The 12885-nt window shown below is 41.3% G+C and overlaps 1 protein-coding gene across 5 annotated transcripts in view; it reads left to right on the top strand.

The window, feature by feature from the left end:
- Positions 1–12885, top strand: part of MTUS1 (microtubule associated scaffold protein 1) — an 86602-nt gene that overhangs the window by 56939 nt on the left and 16778 nt on the right. The window contains exon 1 of one of the 5 annotated variants that reach the window (XM_030449709.1): positions 12668–12813. The exons of the other annotated variants lie outside the window; for them this stretch is intronic. Coding sequence (XP_030305569.1) covers positions 12760–12813 — 54 coding nt within the window. The 5' untranslated portion in view covers positions 12668–12759. Of the gene's footprint in view, positions 1–12667; positions 12814–12885 lie in introns of those variants that run through there. 5 annotated transcript variants of the gene reach the window in all.

The raw sequence follows: 12885 nt of genomic DNA, 5'->3' as shown, positions 1-12885 counted from the left end.
ATTCCAGTGATTAATCTTTTCCCTTGAGGTAGCAGTAAACCTGCTGCTGACATCAGCTGGATAGAAGAAATAAAACTTTGACAATGGGTTTTATGGCCTCTGTGCAGCTTCACTTCCTCGTCAGAAGTTTTTGAATGTTTTGTAGTCAGTGTCCTTCAGGGTTCAGTACCTTTCCAAGTCAATATTTCAGGTTTTGCCCTTTTAGAAAAGACCAGTTTCACCAGGTTGTCTGCATGACCTTGCTTTCTTATCTGGCATTGTGTAGTAAAGTATATGAGAGGTAGATACACTGGTGAGCTATTCAGAATAAAGTGTGAGTTGTATTTATTGTATTTTTGTATTTATTGATTTTGGGTTGTTTGGGGTTTTTTTGTTGGGTTTTGGGTTTTTTGTATCCTGTGCTATTGGTGCTGTCCTAAAATTATCAACATTTCATTAAAAAAAAAAAAAAAGCACCTGGAACTTAGAGTGGAATAATCTGATGTGGGTTATGTGGGTTAATATTTGTTCTTGTCTGTTTGGCATACATAATGACTTACTCAGTTTGACATTACACTAGAAAGTTTTGGTCTGCTTCGAAAACTTCTGAGAGAAGAAAAATCTGAAGTTAGGGAAACCATAACATTTATAGATTTATGCTGCAGCAGTTGGTGCAGGTTTTAATAGCAGTTTCTCTTATATTTGTAAGTAATGTTCCAGCTGTTCTGACATGTGTTGATTTTATGGTCTGGTATACATAAAAAAAAAAAAATCACTGATTTGTCTTAGTGTGCTGCCAGGAATGTAATATTCTCTTCTTGTATAATAATTTTCCTGCTTTTATTTAGTCTAAAAATACTACATTTAAGTCCAAGTTTTGGTTCAACTCAGTAAGAGGAATGGCTCTTGGCCAGTTGTGTGGGTTTGCTTTGATTGGTGTTTTTAAGCTCTTCATTGGAACACCTCTTTCTCCTAAGGAACGAGTTTAAGAGCTTCAAAGCAATTTGACAGTCAGATGACTGCCCTCTAATACAGAATTGTGAAATTTAGTGTCAGATTCTCACTGCTAAACTTCTGTGCAATTTCCTAAGTACTGTAAAATAAGCACCTTAATTTTCAAAAACTTCCAGAATTAAATATTTTGTCCTAAATTATTCTCTCAAGTATTTTGTATTTCAATTTTTTAAAATTTAGGAATACTTTATCAAAGTCATATTTAATAGTGTCTTATGACATGAGAAGCCTGCCATATGTATTTGCTTCTTCCAGGCTGTTTTACAGGTCACATAGTCTAAACATGAATTAAGATTTTAGGGGGAAAAACAGGAAAACAAGTGGTGGTGAAGATGGAGTGAAGAGAGAACAGAAACCAGTACTTTTGCTTCTTTGTTGCTCTTACAGGTGAAAAGAAGAAAGTTTTATTTCTATCAAATTATATAAAATCAGTGAAGTCTAAGCACAAGAAACTGGACTAAATATGACATACTGAGGTACTTTCACACCAGTTACTGGTACTGAGGTTGTTCTCTCTTTTTTCCAGGATAAGACAGTGCTCACTGTTCTTGTATACTTACCATAAAGGTGAGGACTCTTCTGCCATGGTGGTGGAAGGAACAATTAGAATCTGGTTACTGGAGGAAACATCCTGTGGGATTTGTGTTTTAGGGAGCCCAGCGAAGAGTAGTTCTGGTTTTGTTGTTTATTTTGGCTTTGTTTGGTTGGTTTGGTGTTTTTCCTTTCTGGTGAGGTATGGTGTCTGGTATAGCTAATTTAACCTGAAGAGGACATTTGTTTATTTTTCTGAAGTCTCTCTTGGAGACCCCATCTATTTAGTTTCCAGTTTCTTTGGATAAGGTTGGGAAGAAACCTGAACTTGAGTTTTAGCTTCTAAGTCAGGGGCTTGTAATGTAACAACCACAAATCAAACTGAAAGCAGCTTCAGTTGTTCTGGTTTGAAAAAAAATAAATAAATTGTGCTTAGCTGATTACATGAAGAACAAAGCTATGTTTCCATTCCTCTCAGCAGAGCAAGTGTGAAGTGACACAATGCAGTGTAAGCTGATGAAACAGCTTGGCTGCAACTAGAGGAGGGTCCTGCTCTGGACTCCTGGTGCTGATCAGCTTGCCACTGGAAAGCAAACGCAGCCACAGGAGAGCATTTCTTTGCCAGGTCAGCAACATGGACTGCCCTATTGTGTGACCAAAGCCAGTGTGAAAGTGACATGATGTCTCCTGGCCAAGTGGAGAAAAGAGCTGGAGTGAGCTCTTGGATCATGCTGAGGCTGTCAGCCCAGCCTGAGCCTCTTGGCAAAAGCTGCCCCAGCGTCTCCCACTTTTCCCGTGAAGCTGAAGTTGCTGGGATGTGATTCAGCTGCTGGGTTTGTTTAGGTTTGCTTTCCTGGTTTTGTGGGGTTTTTTAGGTCCAAGAGGTCCCAATGCATTTCTGCACAAAAGTTCAAAGTTGCTTCTTACGAGGCCATTTGTCATGGATAGCTGCAAACAAAATCGGGGCTTGCTGGCAATGACTTCTGTCAAAAATGCAGCCAGCCCCTCTGGAGTGAAGTGGAAAGGCTGCTGTTGAAGGGTTAAACAGGATAGAGCAATGCTGCTCTGATGTTTCCAGCCCAGCAGGAATCTCTCAAAACTCTGCCTGGGCTCAACCTGTTTGTTGTGAGCCTTATCTTAGAGCTGTCAATGTTGCCTCTGATAATACCTTCACAACTGAGCAGTCAGGATTTGTCCAGGGAATTTCTATGCCTAGCTACCTTAGTAAGACTCTTCTGAATTTAAAAATCCTAAAACCCTTGTTTTTACCTTGTGGGAGCTGCGGTTTCACTAGCTTAATACCACATGGAAACCCTCTCGGCATCCAGAGTCCTTGATTGCAGTGAGCAGTGTAGTTGATGAGAACACTGATCTGTACTGAGTTTTTCCATTGTTAGAGAGCTGTGTCTGTGCTAGAGTTGTTCGAAACACATGTCAAGCTGCAGGTTAATCACAAAACCAAGCTTAGTCTATCTAGACTCTACTGCTCTTCCCCCAGTCCTTGGTAATTCTTGTGAGTTGACTGTTTTCCTGTCTTTAAGTCCAAATGAGACAGTACAGAGGAAATGGTGAAATCAGCCATTTACAATAAGTGCATGAATTGCCAAGGAAAGCCAGCTTCTGTTAACCCTTAACTGCATTGAGCTCAAATTTGTACCACTGCATTTGAGTTGATCTTTTAACTTCCTATAGTATTCAATTTCCATATTAATTTTGAATTTACTTTTTGTCCCTTCAGTAATGGATGTTTTCATGAAGGCTTTAAGTACATGATTTGGCATATGTGCTGCAAGTTGGGCTGTGGCTGCCACTCCTGCAGCCCTGCCCTCTATTCCTTTGCACTTGTGTCTGCACAGGCTGGTGCTTGCCTGGCTTTGAGAATCCAGTTTAGATATCCAGTCAGGAAGAGGGGGAAAAAAAAAAAGAAAAGCTGTCTCTGGTGTTCCTGGTCTGTCCATACCAAAGGATTAGGGATATAGAGTTTTCAGGGTTGGAAGGGACCTTAAAAATCATAAAGTACCAATCCCCCTGCCATGGGCAGGGATACTTCCCAGTAGGTCAGCTTGCTCAGAGCCCTGTCCAGCCTGGCCTTAACTTCCAGGGATGGGGCTTCCACCACCTCTCTGGCCAACCTGAGGTTCCAGTGTCTCACCACCCTCATGATGAAGAGCTTCTTCCTAACATCTAATCTAAATCTACTCTCCCCTAGTTTGAATCCATTCCCCCCAGTCCTATCACTACCTGACATCCTAAAAAGTCCCTCACCAGCTTTCTTGTGGGCCCCCTCCAGACACTGGAAGCTACAATAAGGTCTCCTCAGAACCTTCTCCTCTCCAGACTGAATAACCCCAACTCTCTGTTCTCAGAGGTGCTCCAGCCCTCTGATCATCCTCGTGGCCCTCCTCTGGACACACTCCAGCACATCCATGTTTTTCTTGTATCAGGGGCTCAGATGGCACAGAGATGCCTCATGCAGTGTCTTACTGCAGGAAGGAGTGGGAGTTCCCACCCCAGTGGTGGGCAGCAGTGTGTGCCTGAGAGGTCTGCAGCCATGGGTAGGAGCCAGATTCTCCCTTGGGAAGGGGACTCCCAAACTGGAATAGTTCTTGTGATATCTTACAGAAATGTGTAACCCACTGATGGAACTGAGGCTATGGGGACTCCTGCCTGACCCTCTAAACTCTTCTCCCAAGGGGTGCTCAGCCCCTGCCAGGCTGCCTGAGCACTGCAGCTGGGGAGGTCAGACCTCTAACTCACTGTCATCTGTAAACTCTTACATGTTTCAGGGAGGAGGGTGTTTGTTTTGGCAGCAGCTTGGTTTTAAATCTGGTTTTGGCTGAGTGAAAAGGTAACAACGTTAAGAGTGATCTGAACAACTTTTAGACTCTTCCAAGTGTGAATTGACAAATGCTACCTTTCCATCAATCTAATGCATAAATTGTTACTACTCGGGTTGCTTAAAAACATGGTAAAATGTTTAATTTTCATAAACACAATTTCTTCAGTTCTTCTAGTTTAATAAATGAATCTGTGTTTAGAGAGCTCTCAACAGATTCTGCTGCAGAAGTTGAGCTTCCAGTTTGTCTCTGTGCCACAGGATGTGCTAAAACTCAATTTGAATGTTTTGCTTCTTTTGGTATGGTTGTGGGAAGACTGGCATTTACAGTTCATACTGTGCTTGGGAATGACTGCAGTGACACCTTCAAGAAGTGTCCTTCATAGAGGGAAATTCCATTTGAGAGTTTATAAAGCCTTGACAGTAATAAGTAGGTACCACTAATTGGGAATGTGACACAGGAAGCAACACAAGTAATGTGCTACAAGTTGTGTGGCTGACTTCAGTGTTTTTAGGTGGAAATAGAAATTACTTATTAGAATATGAGCTACTATAACTGGCATTTCCTGACATGTGGATGACTATAAGACTCAAGATACCAGTTTTCTTGGATGTTTTAGCACTTCAGAGTTTTCTTCCCATCTAGCACTACATGGACATATGTCTTGGAAAAATTTGCTCTGGAGTTTATGGAAGGTCAGCAGAAAATGTTTATATTTATTAAATGAGAAATGTATATGTAGCTGAAGGAGCAGAAATATGCATTGCATCACTAAATCCAAAGCCATTTATAGTTAAAGGAAGAGTTTTTGAACAATAATATTTTTGGCGTTAGTCCAAAACGTATCAGCAGATGTATTGTTTAGAGCAACTGCCTTAGCATTAAATTTATAGTTTTGATTTTCTAGAATTAACATCAAACTTGGCTGGTTCTCATGAGGTTTTTCTTCCAATGCGTACTTCTGTTCTTTAAATCTGGCTTCCAAAAATATGGATGTATCTTTTTACAAGAGGGAATAAGGATATTTAATTTAGATGAACTTTGTATTTCTTTACCTTTAAAAACAAAACAAAACAAAGCCCAAGCAGAAAATAATACCTTGAATTTGAGCAGTTTGACTATTTTCTGTTTGGTAAAGGAGAGTATTTGAGTAATAACACAGTAGCTTCCCCCTTTAAAGCAAACCTAGGCTTATAGCAGTTTGCATCTGACAGGTAGCTTTTGGAAAGCAAAGAAGTTTCAAATGGTTCTCAAAGTCCATGGAACACTTGGCTGCTCATGGACAAGAATGATTTTCGCAACAGGCTGAAGATTTGAGAGCTATAACATCCAGAAAAATATTTTAATCCATTAATTACTGTGAAACTAGGCTCTGGTGGAAATAACTTTTCATAAGATGCTTCATTTAAACATTTGGTTTCAAAATTGGTTACAGCTAGAAAGACTTGGGAATCCTGTCCTGTAGCACTCTTAGCCTAGGAAAAGGTGTCTTGAGAAAAGATATCTTTGACTGACAAAAACTTTGTGTTTCAGGCAATCTATGTTGCCTTCTATGAAGATGTTGATTCTCATGACTGCCTTTTCATTTCTCCTAATTTGATTTTTTTCAAGATGCAGAATTAATAACAGTACAAAACTGATGCATCTGTTACAAAATCACAAGTTAAGGGAGCAATTAGTGAAAGATGAAATATCATCATCGCCTTTTTTTACCAGCCTTTTAAAACTGAGATGATGTAAAGAAAATACTGTGCTCAAGGGTAGGATCTCATATTCTAATGTCTCAAAGAACTTTCTTTATAAAGATAATTGTAATTTTTAAAATGTGAGAGCTTAAGTTGTGACTGTAACTCTTCGAAGCTGCATGGTATCTGCTGGGAACTGTGTTACACTGAGGTAGGAGGAACTGCAACAAAAACTTCATAAAATACTGACAAATAAGTAATTGCTTAAATAGGGTAGATTTATTTTTTTTAATTCAGAATTTTTACACAGAAGGAAGAAGGCAATCTGTCTGACTGGGGAAAACTCAGATTGGAATTCAGAAATTCTGTGGGACAGAAAACAGGCTCTTAGAGAGAAATGAGGTCAAGTAGCCCATATTACTCCATCTGGACTTAACTTTGTAAAGCTGTTTCATGAAGGTGGACGTCCCTTCTAAGTGGGAAAACAAAGATTCCATATGCACATAAGATCCCATTTAAAGTTTGTAAAAGCATAAAGAGCTTGCAAACATACAATCATTCTTAAATATTGCGTGACTCATAGGAATCCTGTCTGGCTGGTTCTACTTCAGTGTTTTACACACTAAACATCAGGGACTAAAACATCTGATCCTTCATAAAGATGTCTAGCAAATGAGAGAAGTAAAATATTAGAAATGACAGTGAGTGTCTGTCAGCTAGTAGTGTAAGTGTTGTGTTTTGAAGCTTTATTGAATTCTGTAAGTAAATTAAGTAAAGGTGAGAACTGGTTGCTTATTTCATTTGATAGGAAGGCAATGCATAGCACCAGCAGGGTCAAGAGTAATTTGGAAGTAGCCATTTCACTGTATTTATTGATTTGAAATTGTTAATGACATTTTCACTTCATTGCAGTAATGATCTTCTCCTTTAAAAAATACACAAGGAGTAGTGTGTGTAAACCCAGTTGGTTTTGCCACTTCTTTGGCTTATTTTTTTAGCTTGTTTTTTCATATGAGTGATGTGAAAGAAATGACATTCCAAGGGGTTTTTGATTTGGGTGAGGGGAGTTAAAAAAAAAAAAAAAAACCAAACAAACTCTAAAATTGCTCAATATTCTACTTAGAAGATTTATGTAGAGGATTTAGTTTTTACCAGAAAAGGAGGCAGGGATTGGTAGAAATACTGTAGTATAAGGACTACAGCAAAATAATCAAAGCAAATGTCATACTGCAAAGCGGATGTGAATGGCCCTTTTGTCACCCCTTTGTAATTACTTCCAGCCTGTAAATGATGACAGATGAGTGACACACAGAGTTTAGGCAAAGATGTGACACAGTTTTTACATTACAGTCAGTGAATGATGGTCATCTTCTCATGAATGGTGCAGCACAAGGATGGATTAGGCTCCAGTTTCCAAAGATCTGTTTGTAGGTAATCTCCTCATATGAGAATCTCCTGAGATTGGTTGACAAGCAAGACAGTATTTAAAAACACTCAAATTATGGTCTTCTGTAGAAACAAAGTTCATCTGCTGTAAGGTCTAAGCACGTGTTACAGGAGTGCTTGCAAATCACCATAATTTATGGTTTTTAATGTGCTCAGGAGTAAGCGCTTGTGGTTTGACAGCAAATGGCTTTCAAAAATCAGGCTTTCATTTCCCAGAATAAAATTAATTTGGCCATGTATATGACAGTAAAGCACAATTAAGTGCTTCTGTTCTTTGCTGTGCTGATGAGTTTGTTTTAACCACTCAGAACAAAATTTTGTCTGGTCTAATAAAATGCTTTTTAAAAAAGCATCATAATGTTTTTATATTTATTACTTAGTGATCTCCTCCTTCAAGATTTGACTCCTGAAATTATTTACAAAGCATTTTGCTGCTACAACTAGAAGGGTGATCTACAGAGCTACAGATCAGAGATGTTTCCACCTGCCAGTTTTGCTGTGACAGGTACAGCAGTTGCTGCCCTTGGGTATGGCTCAGAGCTGCCAGCCTGTGTGCTGAGGGGTGCTTGATACCAGCACTGTTCCAGACATTTTTCCACCTCTGGGTAGTGGGGACCATGTTGCATCCCAGTATTAAGAGGAAAACATTACAGTATGGTTGCTATATGTTTGCCACAATGTGACCTGATTCCTTAGGATATTTCTGGACCTAGAAGTGTGTTGTCTGTTTCCTTTGCACCTTTCCTTCTACTGGTGCTCTACAGCTTTCAGTTCAGGCAATGCATAATGCTGCTTTTTAACCTGTTAATGGATGGAAGATATAATGCTTCCCAGGAGTACAGTTTGGAGGGAGATCTGGAAATTCTAATTTGAGGATGAAAAATTGAGTGAAAGGGTTTTGTTAAAAGATGGAAGCTTGCTAGGGACTTTGAAAAGCTACAGGGCCTCCTGGAGGAGGTGATCTGTTGCATGGCATTAAACTAGGCAACTGTGATAGGTAGCTTATCACCTAGATACTAGGGTGACATAGCTGCTTGAAATTAAAAACAAAACCCAACATGCACTATATTTTGGTATATAAAGAAACTTCTCAGTATTCAGTCTTGTACATTCATACATACTCTCTAATACAAGTCCAAAAGAGTACTAATTTTGTTTCCAGAAGAGGTGGTTGTTTAAGTCTGAACTGTGATGTGTGAATAATTACTACCATATGGGTGGTGTTAGCTTATTTGGAGACACGTGCTCAAAACCTGTTTTCTGATATGGTTTTGCTTTTTTACATTGAGCAGCTGTTGAAGGATTTGCAGTTCTTATCATGGATGAAAAACCTGCAAAAGGCATCCAGGACTTTTTGGTCAGGTACAGCCTACCTGTGGCTCTCACAGCCTTGACTTGCAGGCACAGCACAGGGTTCCCACATCTGGGCCACCTCACCTGCTCAACAGCAGGACTGTTCTGGAAGACCTAAATTGGTTCTTTCAAGAAGCTAAAAGTTGCTAGTTTGTCATAAAACTGGATACTCCTGGATTTGGGAGCTGCAAAGGAGCTGTGGAATATGGACCTACCCATTCCAGCTGGAGAATTGCTCATATTGTGAACTCTTGGAGGTATCTTGTGTCTTTCTCATGTGAAGATTTGATTACAGGTACATAACCAGGAAGGTTGGTTGCTTATATGCTTCCTATTTATGCCCTTTTAGTTCATTCTGGCATGTGGACTCTTGTAGATCTTCTTTCTTTTAAAGCAGAGCAATGGAAACTCTTGAGATGTTGATGCTGCTTCACACTCATTTGTATCTAAAATAACCTTGGGGTGGTCTTACCTGTTTTAAACTCAAACTATAGCAAAAATAGTTGGTTGCCAGAAAAAATACATTTAAGCCTGTAACTGGTCTGCAAAGTCAGCAGTAACACAAACATAAATTACAAATGTCATTTATTCCATCCCTGACTTGGTCATTTCTGCTGTGTTCTGCAGTCCCCTACCTTGAACCTCTTCTTTTTCCATCCAGTTATAGTGGGCCATACCTCACCTTCTGAAGTCCTTGCTCTGGAGTACATATCCCCCCGTACTCGTCAAAATTTTAAAATGTGAAGGGTTTTTAGCTGCCTAATGCTGCACAGTATAAGAAAGTCTCCTGTATGTTGCAGATGCTTTTTGTAGCATCTGATAGCAGAGGTGTACTGCCCTGATATTGCCTTCAGCAAAGCTTTTACACCCAAACTCCATTCTCCCTCCTTCCTGCAGCTTCCATGTTTATGGAAGTGGGAATGTTTTTGGCAGAGTATTTTCAGATGGAACAAATAGGTGCCCAAGTCATCCTACATTATTGTGGCATAAAGTCATAAATTATGCCAGAAACAGCTTTAAATTGGTATTAATACCCTCTGTGAGTCTCTGACAACTACGCAGGGATGATCCCTACTGCCAGGTTTACATGGATAAATGAACAATATCAGAATGGCTTGATCTTGTATGCTCCCACTTGGTTTTGTTTTTTCAATTTCTGGTGTTGATTTTAACTAAAAACTTGTAGAGCATAAACTAGAAGGTTGCTCAGTGTTTCAGCCCAAAGCACATGCATACCTGTCTTTAAGTACTGAAGATATGAGCCTTATTGGATTATTCGAGTGGTCTTTGGTATTTCACTGCATTTAGATTTCAGTTATTGAAACTTCCATGTTTTCTTGGGGAAACCTCCAAACCTGGGGCTTCAGTTCTCTTAACTTAGATAAAAGTGTGCCAGATGAACTGCTAGTCAGTCTTGTAGCTGCTTAACCATTTGAACAACTTATTTTTCTTCTTTTAGACTGGTAGTCTCTCTGGCTAGCTTCTTCTGTATGTATTCTTTAACAGGAGGTGATAATACAAATGTGTGGATTTCTTGGTTTGCAAAAACTACAAACGAACAAGCGGGAGTTTGAGGCACAAAGTTAAACATCACCAGTAAAAAGCAGAAGGGCTTAAGAGCAGTAGAAATCTAGAAACTTTTTATTTTAAAAGCAGTAATTAGTTAATTAGTATTCTACTTTATTTTGGGTTTTTAGTATCTGCCTGTGATATTCGGCTGTCATATGCCCGTTTCTCATAAACTTGCTTTAACTGAAACAGGTACAAAATGTGTGGATGGTGAAGCAGGCCTTTTGGAAACACTAACCAAAACGAGTAGTGTTTCCAAAGGGTCTGCAGTGTGTTCCAGCCATTAAGTTTGGGGGAGAAAAATTGAGATGTTTTACTAACAGAGAGGGCTGGAAGAAAGCAGATTCAGGGGATGATCGTTTGAGAATTAGAGTCAATAATGAATATGCAAAGCAAGGGGAGAGGACACATTAAAAAAAGAAGAAAAAAAAAATCTTAAGTGTCTGTGTACACTAATTTAGGAACAGACAAGATTACTGTAAGAGTTTTGTGAATTCCCACCAGGAGCCCACAGCATGAAAATAGGAGGGCTTTGGTAGTTAACTTGCTTGCAATTCCACTGTGTGATTGTGTTCCAGCATGTTAGGATGCAACAAATACCTCACTGCAGCATTCCCAATTTCATTGTGGGATGCTGTGTCTGTAGTGCAAACTGGTATTGGACAGGAGAGAGATGACTCAGCTCTCCTTCCTGAGCAGGGAAGAGCTTGGGAAGCCCTGTCAATAACTCAGCTCTCTGCTCTCCTGAGAATTTACTGTGGAGGGTGAGTGGTGGCTTTCAATCTTAGCTCACTGTCTGCGTAAAAAGCCTCTGAGTGCTTAATGTAAAACTGCAACACAGCTGCTTAATGTCTCTACCAGTGTGTCAGTGACCAAATAACTGTTAAGACTGCTTAAACTGAAGGGATTATAAAGGGGTGTTTCTCATACAAGGTTAAAAATCACAAATATTTCTAGTGAAGGTCTGCAAAACCAATTTCCCATAACTTGCATATAACTTGCATCAGGGTGCATAGCATAATAAGTACTCATTTTCATTAGTCTTGTGTCAGACCTTAATACACAAACATGGTTTCTAGGTGTTCATTCCCTCTGTTTTTTCTTAAGAATGGTGTGGTTTTACTCTGTTATTTGTTCCACAGGCATGTGGTGAGTGTTCCCCACCTCTGGGACCAGGTCCTCTTAGCCATGTGACTTGGTGAGCAAGTGCATTAGCCTGGGGGTCAGGCTGTGGCAAGTGTGACCATAGGGGTAAAGAAGCTGCTGTAAAGGTGAGGTTTCCCCAGGGAAGTCAAGTGTAGCCCTGTAAGAGTTCAAAGCCATCTACTGCGGTCAGTTGTGTAGTAGCTAATGGAAATAGTGATTTTTTCGGCCAGGGCATTGTTACTGTTTATTCTCTGGTGTATCCTAGCTGAAGGGAAGCAAAGTGTTTCAATCTCTTTGTGTAGGCAGGGGCTGTGAATGTAAGCCTGAGCATAGACAGCGCTGCATGGTGGTCACCTCCACAATTTTGGGTTTTTGTGATAATGGGATGGCCTAGAGAGCACCTGGGCTGCTGCCATCAGATGGCATTCACCTTTCTTAAGAAGGGAAAAGGGTGTTTGCTCAGGAACTTATAGGGCTCATTGACAGAGCTTTAAACTAGACTTGAAGGGGGAGGGGGCTAATACCAGGCTTGCCTGTGGTGAGCTGTGGGATGACGCACCGAGGTTAGAGAGCCGGGGTGCTAGGGAGGGCCCTCGGGCAGTTCCCTGAGGTGTGCTGGCTACACTGCAGCACACTCGAAGCCATACAGAGAGGAGCCAGGGGCTCCTGAGGTAATGCGAGCCAACAGGGAAACACTCGTGAAATACTGCAGAAAATTTCCTTACTGCCCGTGGAAGCGGTGGAGCCAAGTTCCCTGGGGGCATTTAGAAGTGGTGCTTGGAGACATGGCTTAGTGATGGACTTGCCAGTGCCGGGTTAGCAGTTGGACTTGATAATCTCGAAGGTCTTTGGTTTTGTGACATGGTGCCCAGCTAACGCTCCCTCACCTGCCGGGAAGGACAGCATTACCATCGCCGTCCGGCTGCCGTCTGAGGCGGCGGGGATCGATCGGTCTCGCGTCTGGGGCTCGCCTGTTCATAAAAGCAGGGCTGTGGCTTTAAGTCATCGCTGGCTGCTTGTGCCAATTGCAGAAGCTGCAGTATCAGCCGCTGCCGGGAGCGATCGGCACGGAAGCAGGGTAACCTGGGGAGGCGAGGGCCGGCCCGGCCCGGTCCGGTCCGGCTGGCAGAATCCCCCCCCCAGCCTGGCTTCGGTGGGCGCCGGGGGCGGGGCGAGCTTGGGTCTGCCGGAGCTGAAAGATGGGCGGCTTGAACACCAAACCCTGCTCCTATTCTCAGTGTGTTGCGGCGAAGGTAAAGTAGTACCTGGTTTCTGCGTGGCGTTACTGTGTGTGTCGGGGGTCCGGGCGGGGGCTGGCGGGGAGC

This window comes from Calypte anna, chromosome 4A (genome assembly GCF_003957555.1).
Source record: "Calypte anna isolate BGI_N300 chromosome 4A, bCalAnn1_v1.p, whole genome shotgun sequence".
NCBI classification, from domain to species: Eukaryota; Metazoa; Chordata; class Aves; order Apodiformes; family Trochilidae; genus Calypte; species Calypte anna.
This window is presented reverse-complemented; position numbering and strand designations above follow the sequence as displayed.